Raw genomic sequence first — 22,552 nt, 5'->3', positions numbered from 1 at the left:
TGAGTAACACAAATACTAACAGGCTAAAGATGAGAGTTATTGTTCAACAGTCATCTTTAGTTTCCAGTTTTTGTATGTATGTATACATATAAGAAAAAATAAGTTTTAGCAAAGAAGTCTAAAATGAGATTAATATTCTGTCATGAAAGAGTTATATAAGTAAGGAAGAAAACCCAATTGGGAATACTGTTATATGACAATACCTATAGTGAGTTGTGGGTTATTTTTCAATAAAAGCACACAATTCTTGGTATTTTTTTCTCTAATATCATATCAGTTTACCAGTGGTTACACTTCATGTTTTTGAAGTGCTTCATACACTTCACAACAGTTTTTTAATTAATGCAGAAATTCCACTTGATAAGTTATTTCTTGTAATTTTACTGAAAAACCTGAAAGCACAAAGTCCTCTGTGTCAGAAAACTTACTGATGGCTACAAAGCACTGATATCTGCAACTATTTCCATAAATGTTAATTAAACATTACCATTTCACATTTTAACAGTTTATTTTTAGGTTATTACGTGGAGCCTCCACCATACAAATCCCTGTCTAAAGTGTTAGTATAGAAACTATAAAATATTTGAGTACATTAATATAAACTAAAGATTTGCCTTGAATTGCTGCCCCCCGTCTCTGGAACCAACTTCCACTGGACATTCGCCTTGCACCTTCCAGTACAACTTTTAAAGTTAAAGTTGAAAACATATTTTTATTCCCAGGCATTTTAATCGGATTTTGTCTATGTTCTATTGTTTTATTGTATCATCTGTTTTGTTTATTTTATGTTTAGTTTTTGACTTTGTTCAGCACTTTGGTCAGCTCTGCTGTGATAAATGTGCTTTATAAATAAACTTTACTTACTTACTTACTTGAAGAAAAAAGATTTCAATCAATCAATCAAACTTTATTTATAAAGCACTTTAAAACAACCAAAGTTGACCAGAGTGCTTTACCATCTGCAGACGAGCAACAGAAGACCCACTAACTACATTTGTATGTTTTCATGTAAAATATCTTGTTCATTTAGTTTTACCTTGAACCAATAATAAAAGCTGCTACTGCTACTACTTTTAATCAAAGAATCAATACATAACTAAAATCATGGCTTAGGGGATAAAGTGCCCAATCTGGCAACACTGACCTGCTATTCACTGAGGTTTTTGTACTTCTGCATGTGAGTCTCAGAGCAGTGAATTAGGCAGCATGATGAAGGGTGCGTGTGGAATAATCGTCATCCTCCTTTTCTCTGCTGCTGTGTTGGGTAAGTGCATACTGCTAATAATGAAACCTGCTTGACTATCAACCACGTTTTTCTTTTAATTGTTTCATGTCAGTATGTAAAAAACAGCATGGAATGAACACAGGACCTGCATCCATAATACAGACTCAAATACAGGGCATCAGTAATATAGGACATCATTACAGTCAAATAATAAAATAGTAAAACCATAACAGACATCACCAGGGCAACTTAAATGTAGTCCAGAGCATGATGCATGTTGCAAAGTTAAATAACAGCACAGGCAAAGATATTGTTCTGCCATTGTGAGAATTGCAAAGTAAGTTATTGTAATCATTGTATCATTGGGGTCAATTTCTGAAAGTTGTGGGTGTATGCTCCTTAACTCCTTAATGTTAAATTGATCCTTTAATGGCTGTTTTATGCAGCAAAAAAGATGCGTTGGTGTGTAGTGTCAGAGCCAGAGCAAAGGAAATGTGCAGATTTGGCCAAAGCACTTGGAGCTGCTTTTTCTCCTGCAGCCACATTGTACAGCCAGCTGTCGTGTGTGAGAGCCTTCAGCACTGCTGACTGCCTCAGTAAGATACGGGTGGGTGACTGCTACTTACATAAGATCTTAATGTAATAATAATGGTTGTTGGACCCAATAACTCCTCTTAAAAATTCCACTATAAGTCTCCAAAGTTTCCAGTCAACAAATTTTTATGATCCTTTCCTCAGTATGGTATAAGGTGTTGTATAAAATGTCATCATCGCACATATGCTAGAGATGCGTTGAATAACGATTAGGTTGAAAAAAAATGCTAAGCTATTATTTTGATCTCAATTGTTGCTGTTCTTTCAGGACAATAAAGCTGACCTTGTGACTCTGGATGCTGGAGAGGTTTACTCTGCAGTAAAGCAGTTTGGTCTTGCAGCAGTTGCAAAAGAGATCTACAATGATGGTAGAAATGTATTATATGAAAAATTGGGCTTAAACAATCTATTTGTTTTAGCACTTAAGAACTGCTTCAATACTGTAATAATGTGTGTGTCATTCTGCAGGCACCTGTCTCTTGGCAGTGGCAGTAGTGAGAAACACAAGCTCAATAGACATCCGTTCTCTTAAGGGAGCTAAAAGCTGTCACAATGGAGCTCGCTGGACCTCAGGCTGGAATTTGCCTTTAGGGCAATTGCTTTCCCACAATCTCCTGCCCTGGGCTGAAGGACAGCCCCTCAGTCAGGGTATTTTTTATTATGAAATAAGAACATTAGGCAATTTCAAGGAAACAATATATACTTTTATGCATTTATCTATTTCATACATCTCTATTCGCTACATCCAGTGAATGTGCCATAACCATAGGCAAGAGTTTGAGATGTTTAGCAGGGAACTGTACTGGGAAAAGAACAGAATGTTATTGTACTCCAGTTTAAAATAAATGCTTTAATGCTGTTTTCTTCTTTTCATTAGAAGAAATTGCGTCAAAATGCTTGTCTGTGCTCATTGCTGTGTTTAAGATAGAGGCAAGGCTAAAATATGCCAGACTGAAACCTTAATGTATGTATAATATGCTATATATACAATCTCTCTTTCTGTTTGCTTTCAGCTGTCAGTGCCTTCTTTAATACCAGCTGTGTGCCTGGAGCTGGAACAATGCCATTCAGCAACCTGTGTTCCAGATGCCAGGGTCAGAAGTCGTATGTCCCACAGAAGAACATTTACTGTGAGACATCTCATAGTGAACCATTCTACCATAACCAAGGGGCACTCAGGTTTAAAAATATACCTGCACATGCACACATGCTACATTCCTTAAAAATAGTTTTCTTAGCACAAACACACACACACAAATTGTGTACCATTTGCTTTCTTTCAGATGCCTGAAGTATGGAGCAGGAGATGTGGCCTTTGTGGATCATACAGCCCTGGAAAGCATAGATGGTTAATGTGTAGATGTTTTATTTCTATTACTTTACATTCAGCTTAGGCTTCTGACACGTTATTCTATAAATCGATATAGTGTTTTTCACACTACTTATTTTTTCTACCTCGCTGTCACACTCTTTGTCACTCTTGATCTTAAACGCAACTCGCTACAGACAGCGTAAAGGATGAATACAGGTTATTGTGCACAGATGGCACTCAAGCTCCACTGAACAGTTTCAGAAAGTGTAATTTCGGCCGTGGACCTGGTGGAGCTGTGGTTACACGTATAAACAATCAAAACCTTGCTCGCAAGTTCCTTTCAGCAATTCAGGTAATGTCTGAACCATATGTGTTAATGTCAGTTCTGCTAACATTTTCTTTGGTGATAATTTACCGTTTTATTTATTAGACAGCATTTGGCCGGAAGGGAAGAGAGAAGCATCGTTTCCAGCTTTTTGATTCATCAGTTTACAGAGTGGGTGATTTGCTGTTCAGAGACGTCACTGATAAACTGTTCATACTGCAACAAGGCATAGACATCAGTCAGGTTCTGGGACTGGACTATGTTGCTTTGCTCAAAGGGTTAAGGCATGAAGGTATATCCTATCCTAAACTTTTTTTAGATTTTTTTAATATACCGAACATCCATTCAGATTAATAGGCCAGGAAGTACGGCCCTACACACTATTGACTGTAGGCTAATAATCACATTTGGAGACTCCTCATTTCCATTACATGCTAATTATTTTTTCCAACAGTGGGAGCTCAAAATTTATTAATTATTAGGTCTTTAAAGGATAATCAGGGGACAGTTGTGGAAATCACAATCCATCATTTCAAAACTATTATATTTATTTTATAATATATTTAAATGGATTTAATACAAAGCTCAGGAACCTTATAAAGGTTATGTTAGCTTGGGCCTAATGTGCTCAGTAACAAGGCATTTGAAGCCAATATATAGGCAAAATATTTTATAATATATCATCAATTTTAAGGCTAAAATTGTAAAAAAAAAAAAAAAAAAATGAAGCCTCAGGCTTCTGTGGCTCCACAAACTTTGTGAATTCCTGCTTAAATATTGCTGCTCCTGTATTTACAATTTTAAGCAGTTAAGGTTTTTAGGTTATGACATAAATTTATTGATGAAAAACAGCAACAAAATTAAAGAAAACTGCTGTATATTAAGTTCATTCAGCTGCACTAGATCTTCCCATTTATGACTGATCTTTAGCTTGGCTAAATGTGGACATGTCTTCTATCCAGCCAGTGAGATGTTGATGCTGTTGTCAGGCAGCTAATATAAAGTATATAACTCTTATAACTCCTTTTATAGCTTTAAAAACAAAACAGATATAACTTTCTGATGAAAACATTCTTTAAATATATCATACATTTTCTAATACATTAATGACTCATACAATTTCTTTCCGTTTTTTGTCTTTGCTGATTACGGTTTTCAAATTACTCTGCTTGTAATTTGAAAACCATCCATCACCCTCTTGCATCTCCTCTGCACACAACAGTAAAGGTGTGTGTGCATGTGTGTGTGTGCGCATGTGTTTGTGTGTGTTTTTAGGTAGCTCTCTTGAGGACAGCGTGGTGAGATGGTGTTGTATAAGTCATGCTGAACAGGAGAAATGTGAGCAGTGGGCTCTGAGCATAAAGTCTGATCCTCTTGTATGTGTGAGCGCTTCATCTATGAGTGACTGCATTGAAAAGATCAAGGTCCAGTAAGATGAACATTACTGTTGAATAGCTAAATATATGTGATTAAGGGATTAATCCAATTGGACACTTAAGTAGATGTAACAATTCATGTTTAAAAATAACACTAACAAACTGCTCGTCATTGTATTCTGTTTTCCTCAGTGATGTCTAGATGTGTTGAGGCAACATTCTGCACTGTATGAACAAGATCACGCAGTCAATGTTTTTTCGGTCTTCCTACAGAGGGATAAAGTGGATGCTGTGTCCCTGGATGCTACGCATGCTTTTATTGCAGGGAAATGTGGTTTTGTACCAGTAGTGACTGAGTATTATGGTAAATAATATCCTATACCCAGGATGTATTGTTTTGTTAATTATGCCTTAATTGATGTGCATATATTCCTGATGTCTTTTTACTTAAGGGATGAAGTGTGACTTCACTGGAGGAGGACCTTTTGAGGCTAAAGGTAAGCTGTGGGACCCTATGTATTTATAGTAAAGCAATATATGCCCAGCTATATTATTTCCAAACGTGATTGTAATGTGTGTGAGCTGCTTAAATCCACCAGACTTGTTACCAGTGTATGGTGTGGCAGTGGCACGGCGCTCCAGTAGAAGTTTGTATGTTGGGAATCTCGCTGGCCGACGCTCTTGCCACGGGCCCGTGTACAGTCCGGCTGGTTGGGTTCTGCCTGTCCAGCACTCACTTAGTTCAGAGCACAACAATAGCAATGCCCCCTGTGAGCCAAACAAAGGTACTGCAAGTTCTCTTATTTCTATAATTATTAATGGTGCTTGCAAAGCAACATTATTACTCTCCTTAATGGTGCTTGCAAAGCAACATTATTACTCTCCTTAATGGTGCTTGCAAAGCAACATTATTACTCTCCTGCATACTCTTCCGGACAAAACTTTGGCACGTAACTTGTCTCGCAGCTTTTGTCCTAGACCCATAAATGAGGTGACAAATCGAGCGGCTCATTGAGGAGAGGTATGCTATGACTTTTATAAGTGATCTGAGTCCCGGTACTTCCGGTACTGGGTCTCAAAGTTGCCTTTTTTCCCATAGACTCCCATTATAAACTTTGGAGGTTTATAACTCGGCACGCTTTCGAACTATCTACACCAAACTCCGCCAGCTCCTTTAGGGTGATACTCTGAACAAATTTTTAAATTGGTGTACCGACTGGCCTTTCGGTTGTGCCGCAGCATTGCCCCCAATATATGCAAAATTAAAAAACTTTTTACAACATGGACATGTGACATATCAAAACACTCAGAACAATGAGGGGAACTTCCTCACGTATAATTTGATGAAGTCACGTGACGTCACGTGATTTCACGTGAAAATAAGAAATTTGCACTACATGGACATGTGACATATCAAAACACTCAGCACGATGAGGGGAACTTACCACGTGCAAGCACCTTTCACATTTTCTTCAGGAAATGTACGTTCTAGTTTATATATGCTGTTTGCACCTAACAGAAAAATTACTTGTAACCAATGAAATCCTTACCAATATAATGTTTGTTTTAATCACACAATATAATCTATTGTTCCATGTTATAAAATAGGATCAATTTCAAGCTATACTTCAAGATTATTTATTGCTGTCATGGTAGATCATGGTAAACATATTCTACCAGATTTGTAACTAAGTACTGAAACTTAAATTTATTCAAAAATGCAGTCAAAAATCTAACCTTGCCAGACTTCACAAAAAACTAGTAAATCCTGGGATAAACCGTGACACTGACCAGGATAAGTGGTTATTGACAGTGAGTGAGATACTTCTCACTTAGCTCCCTAATGTGAAGAGATGAGATGAGAAGAGAGATGAGCATGATATAGTATGTTTGGGTAACTAGCTAGTCGAACAAATGCTAATCCTTCTGTATAAATAAAACAATCAGTTTATGCTAAACAGTATGGTAAACCTAAGAAGTGAAAATAACAGCGATTATCTGATAAAATTTGCAAGCACACAATGTACATAGTTTATATAGTGGTGTCAATTTATTTACTGATGTACTTTAAACTAATACTAAATGTTTTACTGTACTGCTCTGATCATCTGATGGACCTGTGATGGCAGTGTACTCTAAAGTGTTTTGGAAGGGCTGTATGCCAGGTGCAGAAGGAAGTCTGTGTAAGGTGTGTGTAGGTGGGACAGAGGAAGCTGCCACCAAACGTTGCTCCAACAACCACAATGAGCGCTACTATGGAAATATGGGAGCTCTGAGGTGAGAGAGTATCACTGCATATATGCACTGTTTATTGGACTACACCATTGGAAAGCGTACTGTGCTTACTGAAGTCTGAAATACCTAAGTTCTGAATAGTGGCTGCTGTCATTAAGATTCCTTATAATCTGAAGAAGAGCCACCGTTGGCTCCTTGAGTGAAGATATTAACACTTATGCATATTTAGGTGTCTGGTTGGTGACCAAACTGGGAAAAGCTATGGAGATGTGGCATTTATGGAGCATCACAACATAGAGAGCAACATCAAATGTGACTTGGCTACTACACACATACACGTACATATATGTATATATGTATACACTCAATAAAAAATGAAAGCTTTTGCATTCTCATTAATTTCTTATTGGTGAGGTAAAACTACCCCCATTACAAATTTACCTGTATACTGTAAGAAATGGCTTTACAATGGCTTTACAACATACATAGTTCCTAGTTGTGGTAAAAGTAATAGATATTTTTTCTCTTTCAACTTTGTGGTAGATGTTGAAGATCCTGTGACTATTATCACCTATTTAATTACCTTATGTTCTTCTGATGGGCAGATCTGAACAGCAGTGGCTGGGCCAAGGGTTGGGATGCCAGGGATTTTGAGTTGTTGTGTGCAGATGGACAGCGGGCCTCACTGACAGAGTGGAAGAACTGTAACCTGGGAGCCATTCCACCCAACATTGTTATGACAAGGCCTGTACTGGCTGCTCGTATCTACGACTTCCTCATGAAGTCACAGGTCTCAATAAATAATTAATTTCATTAGAATTCACAGAATTCTTGGGGTTTGCCATTCTCATTAACCATTATGGTAGTTTTTATCGATAATATATTATTAACATGAACATTTATAATATCAAATAACATTTGCTTTATTACATGGTGCATTATCATGATGGATTACCATTAAAAGATTGGCAAATTGTGGCCATAAAGGGATGCACATGATCTGCAACAATATTCAAATAGTGTGTGAAATTCAATAAATGATTGACTGATATTAAAAGGCCAACAGTGTGTCAAAAAATATTTCACACACCATTACACCACCTTCACCTGCCAGGACTGTTGACACAAGGCTGGTTGGGTCCACGAACTCATGCTGTTGGTGCTATTCTGAGTAAACTCTAGAGACTGTTGTATCTGAAAATCCTAGGAAATAGACCTGCCCATCTCACACCAACAGCCATGCCACAGTCCAAATCACTAGCATCACATTTTCCCCATTCTAAAGGTTGATGTGAACATTACCCAAAGCTGCAGATCAGTATCTACATGGCTGATAATTGTATGAATAAATAGGTTTACAAGTGTTCCTGATAAAGTTCTCAGAGCGTTATAAAAGAATGTTCTGTAGTTATTTATTTCTAAATTGTTATCTTTCCTCAGAAGACACGTCCAGATTCTGAGTTCCATCTGTTTGAGTCTCAGCAGTATGGTGAAAGTGATTTGCTCTTTAAAGATGCCACACGTTGTCTGGTTCACACTAATCACATGGACTATCGCACCATACTAGGAGAGGATTTCTTTTCACAAGTAGAAAGCATTTTTAACTGCACATATTCAGGTGAATGCACACTATTTCTTGAAAAATGTAAATCTCCTTTAGTATTATCATACAGCTGGAAAGTACTTAAAACAGATTATACATAAATATTAAATTAAAATGTTACATTATACTGCCAAAAATGTCACTTTTTGGAACTTTGTCATAATTCAGTTATTTTGTGTGTGTGTCTTTGTGTGTCTTTGTGTGTCTGTGTGTCTGACAGACATTCTGCAGTTTTGCAACCAAGATGTGTGCAGCATGTTCTGAACAAGCTGACATAATCATACAGCATCAGGAATGTTTCATTTTATAATCTCTATTACTCAATAAATGACTCAATTAAATCCCACTGGTGTATATTACCACTGGTGTTTTACTGGTGTATTATGTATTAAGTAATGTTGTTGTAAGGTCATGTTGTTTCTTGAAGCTGACTAATGTTGGGGTGTTGTGATGCATGTACTGTAGATACAAAGCAGTGGACTGTTACCACCTCAAACTGAGCTATTTTCCAGTAACAGCAACCTGAAGTGTTACATTCTTCACATAATTGTAATCATTACACTGTTTTCTGCTCTTAACTGCAGCAAATTGCCAGCTATTACAAAATATATTAATTAACATAATAGACTTTTTAAACATTTATAGTTAATTATGTGAAACAAGACAAGAAGTTGGTTCCTGTTTTTACTAATGCTGTAGCAGTTATAAACAACAATTCCATCACTAGCCTCGCTTTATTCTCTCTTGAGCTTGGGACAACATACACAGCATGTTACTGAGAAACTAGAAAATGTAAAGCTCTCTGTCTTCAAGACTTTCTCATGGTGGAAATCTTACTGATCGCTACTCAAGTCCTGACACTTGTGACTTTTCCGATAAATACTAATAAAAATGAATAAAACCTTTACACCGTTTTAAGAATGATATGTTTCTTTTCCTTAATGAATAACAAATAACATTTTTATGAAGTTATTATTAGATGTAAAGCATTAACCATTAATGTCCTTGTGAATGAGACAAAACGAAATAATAATGCATGCGAATTAGTTCATTAATACAAACTTGCCATTTATATTACAGCTGGCAATTAATGTGAGAGAAAATGAAAGTGATATTGAGAGAGAAAGATTTTCTTTCTCAATTAGAACATGGGTTTAACACAACGCTTTAAAAGACTTCATTTCCCATGATGCACCAGTAATTTCTAATACGGAAGTGGTTATAGTGACCCGACCCACACAAATAGTACATAAGTACTGTACACGATGATATAAGCAACACAAGTTCTCATGTAGCTTCATGAGTTGGTGGAAAAACTACACAGTGTCGGTAAGTTTGTAAGCTTTTAAACACTTTTATAATTCAGAAATTTCTGTTAGGAGTAATAATAAGCACTCTGACTGTACATTGGTGTTGTGTTTGTCAGTCTGGATATATTACATCTCTTTAATAGCTTGTCATCAAAATGAACGATAAACAAAAAGATTTTGATCATGCTGGGAAAATCTTCCCTTTGTAGGGATTCATTGTCATAAGGAGGAAATAATTCAGCCTAGTTGTTTATATAACTTCCAGCTGGCATAAGAATTGAACTACAGCACTAATAAAAACACTTCATGATTTGTATGACTTTAGATGTTGGATTATTTTTTCTCCTTCTTAGAAACATTTGTGATTAGCAGTCATTTACATGAGGATCATTTTCATGCAGTTCTCTCATGCACTTCACATAATAGTGGTAAATTGGTTGTGAACAAATTGTTGTTTTTGAATGAATGTACATACATGTACTGACATATTTTTGGTTCGTTTATTCTCGCCTGTGTAAAAGGTGACTGCTTTGGCAGCTTTTGGGGCTGTGAATAGGCCTTGAGTCTGATTGAGAACGGTACTCGTACTGTATGAACTTTAAAAACAATTTCGCTGTATACTGTGTCAACTGTATAGGGTTGGAATGACAATAGGGCTTCTTGACACTTGACTTGAATTTCGACATTGTTTGATGACAGTAAATGACTTGTTCTGATATCTGGGGGAACTACATTCCATCACCTAGGTACCAGAACAGAGATGAGTCTTGATGCATACCCAGTCGAGCAGCGGTAGGAGATCAGGTATGTGGTGCAGTATGGGGTGTAACGTAGGGGCTTGTGGTTCAGTTCTAACTTAGAATTAGAAGGTGAATACAGAGTCACATTGTAAAGAGAATGTAGAACTTTGTGCATGAAGCATAATCCCAATTTAAACACAGTGTACTGGCTGTGAAGAAGCAAGTTGTTGGTTGGACATATTGAATGAATTTGTCCCTGAACAAACTGAAAGAACCGAATGAGCTTGATGAGTGGAAGAGTATCTGCTGACTCACTGATATTGTTAGTTCAGTTTGCAACAAGAAGAGAAAAAGGGCGGAAACAAACAGTTTCGTGTCACTGGGATAAAATCGAACTTTTATGGTACTCTCATTGATCACAGATATATTCTTAACATTTTCCTGTGTTATTGTGATTTCTGTAAAGCAAGCATATGTATTTAAGCATATACACATATATTTAATCAATATATATATATTTAACCTATTAAGGTTAATTACAAGTGGTCTTGCTGCAGTGCAGTTATTACAACAGGTACAAAATTGGCTCTACAGTTTACTTTTCCATCTTTTGCTCTTATTCCAGATGCTGCTGCAATGGCGATCCCTGCCTCAGTGTGTGGCACTGGGAAGACGTGCTGCCTCTACGGTTCCTGCCGGTGTGCTGAACTTTGTTCCATCCAGCAGCTCGGTAGACAGGAGCTCCTTGGAACAGCTTCAGGCATTTGTATCACAAGCCTCTCACCTCTTTGTGTTAACTGGAGCTGGACTGTCGACTGAGTCAGGAATCCCTGACTACCGTTCAGAAGGTGTAGGGCTGTATGCACGCACAAATCGCCGGCCAATGCAACACACAGAGTTCATGCGCAGTTCCAAAGCTCGTCAGCGCTATTGGGCCCGCAATTACGTAGGCTGGCCGCTGTTTTCTTCTCATCTGCCAAATTCAGCTCACCATGCCCTGAGGAACTGGGAGGAGAAAGGCAAAGTTCACTGGCTTGTCACTCAAAATGTGGATGCTTTACATTCAAAGGCAGGACACCAGAGACTGACTGAACTTCATGGCTGCTCACACAGGTAGTCTAGTTGGAAAGGTTTACTACTTTGCAATTAATGCACTACTGACCTGGATTTTTAAAAAAAATTTTCACAGTGCACTTGTGAAAATTGTATGACTCTCTCAAAATCCTTATCTTTTTTTATTAGTAATATAGACAGTTTTCACAATTGCACACAAGGTTTTATTTTGGAAACATAATTGTTTGCTTTGTTATCAGTTTTAAACGTTGGTCAGTTTCCAGGACAAAAGGCATTATTGTGTGGTGTGTATGTGTGTCAGAGTGGTGTGTATGGGCTGTGGACAGCTGACTGCACGGAAGGAGCTGCAGAAGCATTTTGCTGCACTGAACCCCGACTGGGAGGCAAGCGCAGGCGAGGTGGCACCGGATGGAGACGTGTTGCTGGAAGATGAACAGGTGCTACAATTCAGGGTTCCTTCATGCCAGTCCTGTGGCGGCATCCTTAAGCCTGCTGTCACATTTTTTGGTGACGTGGTAGACCGTGCAACTGTGCAGTTTGTGCATAACCGGCTGGCTGAGGCTGATGCTGTGCTTGTGGCTGGATCTTCACTGCAGGTGAGCACTGAGACAGAAAGGGATATATTGATTCAATACTAGTTCTTGTTATCAGGGTCAATATTGGCCTGAATTTCATATCACAAGTTCTTTTGCAAGGGATGCAGAAAAACTGCTGATTGATTGCACTTTAGAAGTTGATATCCACAAAAGTCTGTTTCCACTCATTGACTCTGTTTGCCCTCAGTGACACTGCAAATAACAGATTTTACTTCGACATGTAATAAAGTTAGCAGTAAAGTGGCATTTATTGTAAGGTATTCATTAAGAATTTTTTTCAAAAGCATGCATATATATACATATATATATTAGAGAGAGAGAGAGAGAGAGAGAGAGAGATATGCATATAAATGAATAAAGCTCTATTTTTGTGTCCAGGTGTATTCTGGGTACCGTTTCCTGTTAGCAGCCAGTGAGAGACGACTCCCAGTGGCCATCGTGAACATTGGTCCTACAAGAGCTGACCATCTTGCTGAGCTTAAACTGAGTGCCCGATGTGGAGATGTGCTCTCAATCCTCAGTGCCGGCTGAGACCAACAACAGCCAATATATATGGAACATTTTCCCCACTTTCAGTGATGCTCAAACTCAGAAAACTTGTCCTTCAGTTTTACTTGATGGCGTATATAAAACCGTTGGACTCTACCTCACTGTGCAACAATGAAATGACAATGCAAATGTGACTTAATTATCCATTACTGATGGCAAGCTTGTTTCATTTAGTTTCATTATTAATAATGTAATAAGTAAATATGATTGCAGAGAATGAAGAGGAGATGAAAAGGTTAGAGGGTTTGAGTGACAATGTAGATACTTCATTTTAAGACCTGATAACAGTCACTCCTTTTTTTAACTGTTTAACTCAGGGTAACTCAAGTCAAAGTCAGAAATGTGTGGTGTTCGTAAGCTTTCACCTGTAGCAATTGAATGGTTTTAATTAGTTTATTGCCAACTAAATACTGATAAACTGATTTGGGTCACCGGGCATTTGCCTTAATTCATATTAGTACATATAAAAATAACATTTGCAATGGACTCATATGATAATATGAAGAGTTAAATGTTTTTGGTTGCATAGGACATTCAGGTCATTATCTCATTGTTGACTAATACTCAATATTTAAGATAAGTGTATGCATTTACGCTTGTACCTCTGAACCCTAAAATGTGATTTGTAAATGCTTAACTGCTGTTTAGTGGCTGTTGCTGATTTGGGTCAAATTGTAGTTTATCATATTGTCAACCTAAGGTGGAAAAACATAATCATTGGGGTGTTTTAGATTTATAAACATGATTTATAAACTTTATTTATAAATGTGAATAAACTAGACTTGCCAATCTAGCTGAAGTAGGTCAAATTGTAGCTAGATTGTGGTTTGGCTAAATAAATCTCTAAGAACTTTGCTCATCTTACTCATTTTTACCTGTCACACATGATTCTGTTTACTAGTCAGCTAACAAATGTGTGAGTTAACTAGCTGTCTTAGCTACTATTAATAGTTCAAATAAAACTTGATTGGTGTGATAGGTCAGGTTTTTATAAATAACTGAAAATACCACAGTGCTTAAAATACACTTGTGTCGGCTTGTCTAAGGATATCAAATTCACGAGCGCTTAACTACCTGCTGTCTGCTAATGATTGTGATAAACAGATTATTTTGTCATGGTATGTTTTGGTTTAGCTGTTGTTCTATCGATCACTAGCAAATACATGTGAGAAATGCAAATGTGGGACTTAAATACTCACTACTACTATCTACTTGGAGTAGTGAACTACTGTAGCAGTTAATTAGCTGGCTAGGTATTACGGATGTTTCCCCCAGTTTATATGATGGTAATAGTGTAGATCTGAAGCCTATTTTAAAAGTATCTTAGGCATTAAAAAGGTATTCATCTTGATATTTAATATTTTATTTCTTTCAAGATTTAAGAGCCAATGGTGACAGGTTTTAATGTGCAGGCTAAGTCCAATCTTTCAAAGTTAAAAAAAAAAAAAAGACAGCAATATAAAGTTTCTTTTTATTGGCAAATGTATTATTTCAAACTTCTGTAAAACCAAACACAACAGCGCCTCTAAGGATCATAAAAAACATACAGAAGATGATATAAAGTATTACTGGCAGTCACATCGTGTGGTTACGCAGAGTGAGATGCCCTGTTATTTGCAGATGTTTTCCAGCCCATGTTTCTGGCACATAAAATGATCAGCACTGACTGAGAAGTGGAACATAGCAGCAAGTGTAATGAAGATAAACAAGCTGGATTGTTTACACTATAAAGCTTTTTCCCTAAAATGACTTTTGAGGATAAGCACAACTAAATGATGAATGTAGCTGTCATTCTGTCTTAAAGTGTATTTAATAGTTTTTTCTGTGCTGAACACGATCAAGCCTGTCGAGCACTAAAACTGTATAAAAGCACAAGCACTCACAAAGCTACAGTGGGCAAAATTACAGTTTCTTTTGAAATACTGAGTTTGATCAAAACTGTCTGTTTGCAAAATCGACCTCTCAGACGCTCCACCCAGTTTTGTATAAAGGTATCAATTTCTGCCCACAACACTTCAGGTACACTGAATGAGTAAAGACAGCTGCTGTGCTTTGTATCACATATTGGCCAGCAAACCCAAACCTTATTTACCACCAGTGGGGTCATACTCAGACAGTTCTCAAAGCTCTGTGCTTGATTAAACCAGTATGAAGTAGGATAGCCTAAGAGGATCCCAAAAAGTGTGCACAAGTTCCACCGTTCATGCAGCTCCTCTTCCACCACAATGATTGATGGATGCTGGTCCTCTTTATCCATAATAAAGTCCAGCATTTCTTTGACCATATGCTTGGTGCTGCTATCCATGACAATCAGAGATGGCTGCTCCTTCCATGCGCACACATCAACAGTAAGAAGGCTCTTTTTCTCCAGCACTTCACTCAAATGTTCCTTCATCAGATTACAGTTCACAACAAGACAACTTCCACTGATGGAAAATATTCTAAGTGTTGTGTTCAGTACTCCAGCCTCGTGCAGTGAGCTGACATATCGCTGGATCTGTTCTGCACATGCGCTGTTAAGGTCATACAGAACAGCTGGTTTAAGGCCTAGATCAACAGCAATGATTTGCACAGCCATATCAAGACATGATGAATGGGGAATTTGTCTTTTTTTCTTCTTCCCACAACAGAGAAACATCTGGGCTTTTGAGATGAAAATATCTGCGGAGACCACCATTTCCCCCCCGTCTCCTTATAACAAGGCTATAGACACAAATAAGCTGAAAGACAAGGCATCATCTAAGTTAGGTTTGAAGCAAAGAAATATTGTATGGTATAAACAAACGTAGTGATAGTATTCATGTGGTTAACATAACTGTTAGTTTTATTTTTAATACAGTAGAATATCTTGTGTTAAAAGTAGTTTATACAACAGCTGTGTTGAATACTCAAGTCTGATGAATCAGTGGGTGTTTACTAATTAATATCAATACTTTATCATGTATATATTAGCAATTTAACATAAGCATGTATGTGACATCAGCAACTAATTTGTCATATGGATGTTCATCAACATTACCAGGTAAAAGCATTATTTATCATGTTTCTTTTTTTTTATAAATTACATTTTGTAATTGTATGCAAATTAAAGTGGCACGAGAGGAATACAATACTTTTGTGTTGTGCTGTTATAAGAAAATAATAATCAACATTTGGGAGGATAACTGTAACTCTGCTTCATATCAGCTCTGCTTTCCTATAGCACACGCCATAATGTTTTATTCTTGTGTATTCTTGTGTATAATGTTGTATTCTTATGTAGCCATTATCACGATGCCCTGCACCTGGAAAAATTATATTTGTACATTTACAAGTGATGCAAATACAGAACTTTCATTGGGGGAACACCGGGCAGGAGATAGGAATAAACCCAGGGCAGGACATCTTTTTATCACAAGGCAACCAACACACACACACACACACACACACACACACACACACACACACACACACACACACACAGATTCAGATTCAGATTTAAAGCATGTATATTCCTGGATTTGTTTATGTAATACAACTTACCCAGACAGTTAAATAGGAGCATTTGACTTGTGTTCATCTCACTCCTCATGACCCCCTACTCTGTGTAGCAGCACCACTATAGCTTTTCCACAACCAATACAGTGCACTAGATATGAACTGTTGGTGATTCAGCCATATTTTTCAAATTCACATCACACGCTTCTTATTTACGTTTCCTCGTACGAAGCGTCAAAATAAAAGTCTCATACTGTTCTAGAAACACAACCAGTTCTATCTGTCCTATCCTGGGGGTTTGAGCTTCGCATATAACATAATACGACCAAATCCTACATTCGTAATGTTTTTCGAACTGTGTTTAAGTTCCGCGTAAAGGCGTAAGACTTTTATTATGAAAGGGTTTTTCATGACCAGGAAGTAAAGCGTATTTTGCCCAAACATCGAGAGTCACAGCTGGCAAAAGCAGTGACTCTATGCATTCAGACATCTGTTACTGGTCTGAAATGGTCGTAATGTGTGGGAAAATACTAGTAAACAAAGATTTTTATGATTCATGTCCTTGTTGGCTCTTTACCTGAGACTGAATCATGGGCTCAGAAGATGTACTTAAGAGTGCATCAACTCTCGCATCGTACAACGTCCTGCTACAGGTCTGTTGTCCTCATGATGTGAATGTAAACATTGTTAGATATGCCATAAACCAGAGATAACGTGCCTCGTGTCTTTGTGTTGATGTTGTATTTAGGTGATGTTTCGTGTGCTTACTTTCTTCCTGAACGCGTTCACACTGCGCTTTGTGTCCAAGGAGCTAATAGGCGTGGTGAACGTCCGGTATGTCAGTGTTATCTATGGCGTGCTCTTGTTTTCAGGGTGTATATATATACTGAATGAAAAGTGTATAATGAGTAAAAAAATAGATCTATTTGTTGTAAAGTTCATCGCAGTGCTTATGTTGCAGGTTGATGCTGCTGTACTCAACACTAGTTTTCCTGTCCAGAGAGGCGTTCAGGAGGGCGTGTCTAAGCGCGGAAGGGGCGGAGCGTAATTGGAGACAGATTATTAACCTGTTATGGCTGACGTAAGAAGACTCTCCTGTCATTAACTTAAAAGTTATTCATCTTCGATGCTGGTGCGTCCTTGCAAGACTATTGGTGGATCTGGAGGCTGTAACACTAAAAAACTCCTGAAGCCTGGAATACACCCTGGATGCCAGTCTGCCTCAGGGCATCGTGCACAATACATTTACATTTCCAGCATTTGGCAGACACCTTTATTCAGAGCGACTTACATTATTATCTATTTTTTTTTATACAACTGAGCAATTGAGGGTTAAGGGCCTTGCTCAGGGGCCCAACAGTGGCAGCTTGGTGGACCTGGGATCAAACTCACAACCTTCTGATTGGTAGCCCAACACCTTAACCACTAGGCTACCACATACACTCATTCACACACTCATTCACACACTCATTCACACCCTGGGCAACTTAGCATGGCCTACTGACATGTATCTGGGAGATGGGAGGAAACCAGAGAATACTACTGCTAGAACATGAGAAATTCTTTTCATCTTCAATTCAATTCAAGTTTATTTGTATAGCGCTTTTTATAATGGACATTGTCTCAAAGCAGCTTTACAGAACATAAACATAGAGCAGAAGGTAAACATAAGGAGAAGTATAAAGAATTAATATAATAAAAATTCAAGATATATATAGTTCACAGTATGTATGTATGTATGTATATGTATTTATCCCCAATGAGCAAGTCTGAGGTGACTCAGGCATTATTCTCCTATATATATTATATATATCTCCGATATTGTTCTCCTGTAGGAAGGAGCTCAGTTGAACACACAACCTTTTCAAGTATTTTAGACATAAATAGACATCTATTTTTCAAAGAAGAAGTTTGTTCTTTTTGACATTGACACTTCAAATGTCTGACCCTCTTACTCTTCTTGCTTGTCAGGTTGCCACTTGGCTGTTTTTGGGCTGTGTTACTGGTGTATGTGTGGCTGTGGCTCCTCCAGCCTCCAGACCCTCAGACAGTCCCACACTATGGACCTGCTGTGGGAATCTTCTGCATGGCTGCTCTAACTGAGTTGCTCGCTGAGCCTCTTTGGGTTCTTGCTCATGCTCATATGATTGTTCGCTTAAAGGTATGTTAGAAGCATTTTAAAAGGTTATTGTGTAAGTAAAGTTAACATCTGTCTAGTAAAGTTAACATCTGTCTAGTAAAGTTAACATCTGTCTGATGGTCTAATCAAATTTAATTGCATGCATGGTTGTGTTCTGAATAGGTGATTGCCGAAAGTCTAGCAATAATTGCTAAGTGTTTTGTCACCGTGATGATGGTGGTCTCTGCTCCCCAGTGGGGTCTCTATATATTCTCTGCTGCCCAGGTAAGCATATGTATATAAACCGTGTATGTATGTATGTGTGTGTATTTTTGTATGTGTGTGTATGTATGTGTGTATTTGTGTGTGTGTCTATGTATGTATGTATGTGTGTGTATGTGTGTATGTATGTGTGTGTATTTGTGTATGTATGTATGTGTGTGTGTGTGTGTGTGTGTGTGTGTGCGCGTGTGTGTATGTGTGTACAGTATGTATGTATGTGTGTGTTTATGTATGTGTGTGTATTTGTGTATGTGTGTGTGTGTGTGTGTGTGTGTGCGTGTGTGTATGCGTGTACAGTATGTATGTATGTGTGTGTTTATGTATATGTGTGCGTCAAATAGCTTGCATAAATTGCTTGCATTTCTGTGTGTAATTTTACCTGTGTAAATCTTTCTTTGTGTGTCTTTGTGTTTTTAGTGTGTGTATGCAGGATTCCTGTGTCTTTGCTACATTGTTTACTTCATGCATTTCCTGGGTTCTGAGGAAGCAGTGAAAAATGTCTTTCCGCTGCGTCACATCTCAGAGCTGCTTCCCACCAGAATGAAAGGACAGGTACCAGTTATTTTCTGACCTCTAAAATAAACCTAAATTGACTTAATTTAGAATGTATATTGCATATAAGTGTACTATAAGTATATATTTGTGTGTTTGTGTGTAGCCACTGATAAACTGGAAGCTTGCCACATTGACATGGAGTTTCTTCAAACAATCTTTCCTTAAACAGATTCTTACAGAAGGTATTATACACAAACATTTCCTATTCCTCATGTGTGTTTTGTGTCATTCTGAATGTGTTCTGGTTATTCATTTTGCAGGAGAGCGTTATGTGATGACCTTTCTGAATGTGCTTAACTTTGGAGACCAGGGTAAGTACAGTATTGGAAATATAAATGAGGATTCACACCTTTAACATGTTGTGCTAGATCATTTTCCTTTATCCCTGTGTTTTTGTATTTAGGGGTGTATGATATAGTGAATAATCTTGGCTCGATGGTGGCACGTTTTCTCTTCTTGCCGATTGAGGAGAGCTTCTACGTATTTTTTGCAAAGGTGTTAGAGCGTGGACGTGACGTACAGCATCAGAAACAAGTCGGTTCCTCTGATCTCCCACCTGAACCTATTCCATTACCCACTCATACTAGAGCTTTTATGACTGATGTATGTTGTCTGGTCTGCAGGAGGAGGTGTCTATGGCAGCTAATGTATTGGAATGTCTGCTGAAGCTGGTTCTTCTAATTGGGCTGATTATCACAGCTTTTGGTTACTCCTACTCTTACCTGGCTCTCGATATGTACGGTGGGGATATTTTGAGCAGTGGAACAGGTATAACTTGCATTAATAAAGTTTCAGAAATTTGCAGAAAATGAATATGCATTAATGCTAATCATTTCTGTGCCTACAGTCATTGATTGTCATTCTGTTTTGAAAGTCATTGATATGCATGTGAATTTTACTGTCTAATCTAGCTGTATTATCTTAAGCAATAACAAGTATATTAATGTTAGAATGTGTGTCTGTGTGTGTTTTTCAGGTCCCTCTCTTTTACGTTGTTTCAGTTTTTATGTATTACTTTTAGCCATTAATGGTGTAACAGAGTGCTTTGTTTTTGCTGCCATGAGTAAGGAGGAGGTAGACAGGTTAGTGTTTATTTACACACACCTAGTTTAATATATAGCTTGTATATAACGATGACTTTTTTTTATATATCTGACCTGTACTCCAGTCAAAATCTAAATAGTTTGTAGCTATTTTCTTACTTTTAAAGCTTTATTTGTGGAAATTTGTCTGGAAGTAAAGATCTCGTTGTTTTGTAGGTATAACCTGGTTATGCTGGGACTATCCGCCTCCTTTCTGTTGCTTTCCTATTGGCTGACTTGGCTGTTTGGGGGCGTCGGATTCATCCTGGCAAACTGCTGCAACATGGTTTTGCGAATTATCCATAGCCTTATTTACATACATCGCTACTTCCAGCACAGTGAACACACCCCACTGTCAGGGCTGCGCCCACACCCTGCACTCTTTGTCACACTCATAATCAGTTCCATCCTGACAGCCTTCTCAGAGGTAAAGCTAACAAAATCTAAATAATATTCTGTGAAGGGATATTTAGCAAGATCATTATGTTTAATTTTCTCTTCTCTGTGTTTCAGCGTATGCTGTGTTGTGATGGTGGATGGTTGCTGAGGATAGCGCATATCTCCATCGGAGCAGTTTGTTTACTGGTTGTGGTCATAGTGGCTTTTCTTACAGAAGAAAGACTTGTTCAGTTTATCAGAACTCAGCTACTACCCAAATACAACAAAAAACTCACATGACCTTAGCTTTGATCATTAATCAGTGGGACCTGTCAGTTTGGAGTTGGACCACATATTGCCTAGATAAATTTATAGAATAAATAAATAGAATTCTTTCTATTCTAGAATTCGCCTCACACCTCCAGGGTTGGGGGTTCGATTCCCGCCTCCGCCTTGTGTGTGTGGAGTTTGCATGTTCTCCCCGTGCCTTGGGGGTTTCCTCCGGGTACTCCGGTTTCCTCCCCCGGTCCAAAGACATGCATGGTAGGTTGATTGGCATCTCTGGAAAATTGTCTGTAGTGTGTGATTGCGTGAGTGAATGAGAGTGTGTGTGTGTGCCCTGCGATGGGTTGGCACTCCGTCCAGGGTGTATCCTGCCTTGATGCCTGATGACGCCTGAGATAGGCACAGGCTCCCCGTGACCCGAGAGTAGTTCGGATAAGCGGTAGAAAATGAGTGAGTGAGAGTGAGTGATTCAGGTTGGTTGCTGTGTTTAGACACTGAATATATTTTTATTATTATAAAAGTAATAAAACAATCAAATCAAATCAGTTTCTATGTTAAAAGCAAACATTAAAATATGATGTTACAAAATGTACTCTTTTACAAAAAGTATGTGTTTACAGCAAATTCTGTGTTTAGAGTCAAGACTTTTTAGATATTGACATCCTATTTAGGGCAGCAACATGAAAACTACAACAAAAAAATTTAGCCTGAGTAATGTTTATAGATGGATATAGTTTTTAGTTGATATTTTAAAAATTTCCAATAATAAATATTGTTTTAAATAATAGTTTATTATAATTATGATGACATTACATACCACTAACAATATCATATTTATAATAAATTAATAACTGCAATTTTTAGAGCCCTCTGCTGCCTGGGATACCAGTAGTATTTAAAAAACTGAAAATTCTGCCTTTCTCCTAAACAACCGCACAGTGTCTAATACATATTGCAAATGACAGCTTTCTAAAGTATGTTGAGCAATATATTATTATTATTACAGGTTTCTGAACACTTAAAAATTACAAACTGCACCATAGACTGACCACAGGTCATACATAAACTGTGAAAACATTTTGTGGAGAGAACAAAAGATCAACAAGGAAATAATAAAAGCATTCCTATCAATGTGTTTGTGATGTGTTTTAACCACATTTTATAGCATGTTTGTGAATTCTCTTCACTAGTGCCTTGAGCTCACAGATTAATGACAGTGATGAGAAGCAGATGAGAGAATAAGTCACATCTGTTAGATCTTCGGTCTTTAAAAAGGTTTGTTTTGTGTAACCATACAGTATGTCATTAGAGTGGAATGAGGGAGTACACTTGTTGACCTAAGAGAATCACGCAAATGAAAAACATGCCTTGAACTAAAGTGTGCACAAACATGCATACAATACATACATGTACAGTTACAAAGTGTTCCTAAAGC

At 37.7% G+C, this 22,552-nt stretch overlaps 4 protein-coding genes across 7 annotated transcripts; 3 read left to right on the top strand and 1 right to left on the bottom strand.

The window, feature by feature from the left end:
* The first annotated feature begins 1,170 nt into the window (after positions 1-1,170).
* On the top strand, positions 1,171-9,541 carry sxph (saxiphilin). 3 transcript variants are annotated; one of them, XM_060867919.1, is made up of 17 exons: positions 1,171-1,264; positions 1,672-1,832; positions 2,088-2,187; positions 2,288-2,467; positions 2,833-2,998; positions 3,103-3,167; positions 3,326-3,483; positions 3,562-3,748; positions 4,732-4,880; positions 5,106-5,196; positions 5,285-5,329; positions 5,432-5,617; positions 6,962-7,109; positions 7,297-7,379; positions 7,673-7,857; positions 8,511-8,685; positions 8,891-9,541. In XM_060867919.1, exons 1-17 carry the CDS (start codon positions 1,207-1,209, stop codon positions 8,932-8,934), a joined length of 2,181 nt encoding a protein of 726 aa, XP_060723902.1. In that variant the 5' UTR covers positions 1,171-1,206; the 3' UTR covers positions 8,935-9,541. The 3 variants fall into 3 exon arrangements, with proteins under 3 accessions (XP_060723902.1, XP_060723901.1, XP_060723903.1); XM_060867918.1 differs by having other exon boundaries at positions 8,508-8,685; XM_060867920.1 differs by lacking the exons at positions 8,511-8,685; positions 8,891-9,541 and having other exon boundaries at positions 7,297-7,405; positions 7,673-7,815.
* A 346-nt stretch (positions 9,542-9,887) lies between these two features.
* On the top strand, positions 9,888-13,794 carry sirt4 (sirtuin 4). Of its 2 annotated transcripts, XM_060867917.1 has the most exons (5): positions 9,921-9,999; positions 10,727-10,784; positions 11,346-11,833; positions 12,096-12,390; positions 12,769-13,794. In XM_060867917.1, the coding sequence occupies exons 3-5, from the start codon at positions 11,346-11,348 to the stop codon at positions 12,919-12,921; spliced, it is 936 nt and encodes a 311-aa protein (XP_060723900.1). In that variant the 5' UTR covers positions 9,921-9,999; positions 10,727-10,784; the 3' UTR covers positions 12,922-13,794. The 2 variants fall into 2 exon arrangements, with proteins under 2 accessions (XP_060723899.1, XP_060723900.1); XM_060867916.1 differs by lacking the exon at positions 10,727-10,784 and having other exon boundaries at positions 9,888-9,999.
* A 604-nt stretch (positions 13,795-14,398) lies between these two features.
* Positions 14,399-16,679, bottom strand: c4h1orf74 (chromosome 4 C1orf74 homolog). The gene is made up of 2 exons (XM_060867086.1): positions 16,462-16,679; positions 14,399-15,659 (listed from the first exon to the last, which is right to left on the bottom strand). The coding sequence occupies exon 2, from the start codon at positions 15,614-15,616 to the stop codon at positions 14,819-14,821; it is 798 nt and encodes a 265-aa protein (XP_060723069.1). The 5' UTR covers positions 15,617-15,659; positions 16,462-16,679; the 3' UTR covers positions 14,399-14,818.
* Positions 16,680-16,835: 156 nt separating this feature from the next.
* rft1 (RFT1 homolog) lies at positions 16,836-22,248 on the top strand. The gene is made up of 13 exons (XM_060867913.1): positions 16,836-17,069; positions 17,165-17,250; positions 17,378-17,497; positions 18,388-18,577; positions 18,719-18,820; positions 19,235-19,369; positions 19,476-19,554; positions 19,633-19,683; positions 19,776-19,906; positions 19,996-20,140; positions 20,349-20,454; positions 20,632-20,881; positions 20,968-22,248. Exons 1-13 carry the CDS (start codon positions 17,007-17,009, stop codon positions 21,130-21,132), a joined length of 1,623 nt encoding a protein of 540 aa, XP_060723896.1. The 5' UTR covers positions 16,836-17,006; the 3' UTR covers positions 21,133-22,248.
* Positions 22,249-22,552: the final 304 nt, after the last annotated feature.

Source organism: Tachysurus vachellii, chromosome 4 (genome assembly GCF_030014155.1).
Source record: "Tachysurus vachellii isolate PV-2020 chromosome 4, HZAU_Pvac_v1, whole genome shotgun sequence".
NCBI classification, from domain to species: domain Eukaryota; kingdom Metazoa; phylum Chordata; class Actinopteri; order Siluriformes; family Bagridae; genus Tachysurus; species Tachysurus vachellii.
This window is presented reverse-complemented; position numbering and strand designations above follow the sequence as displayed.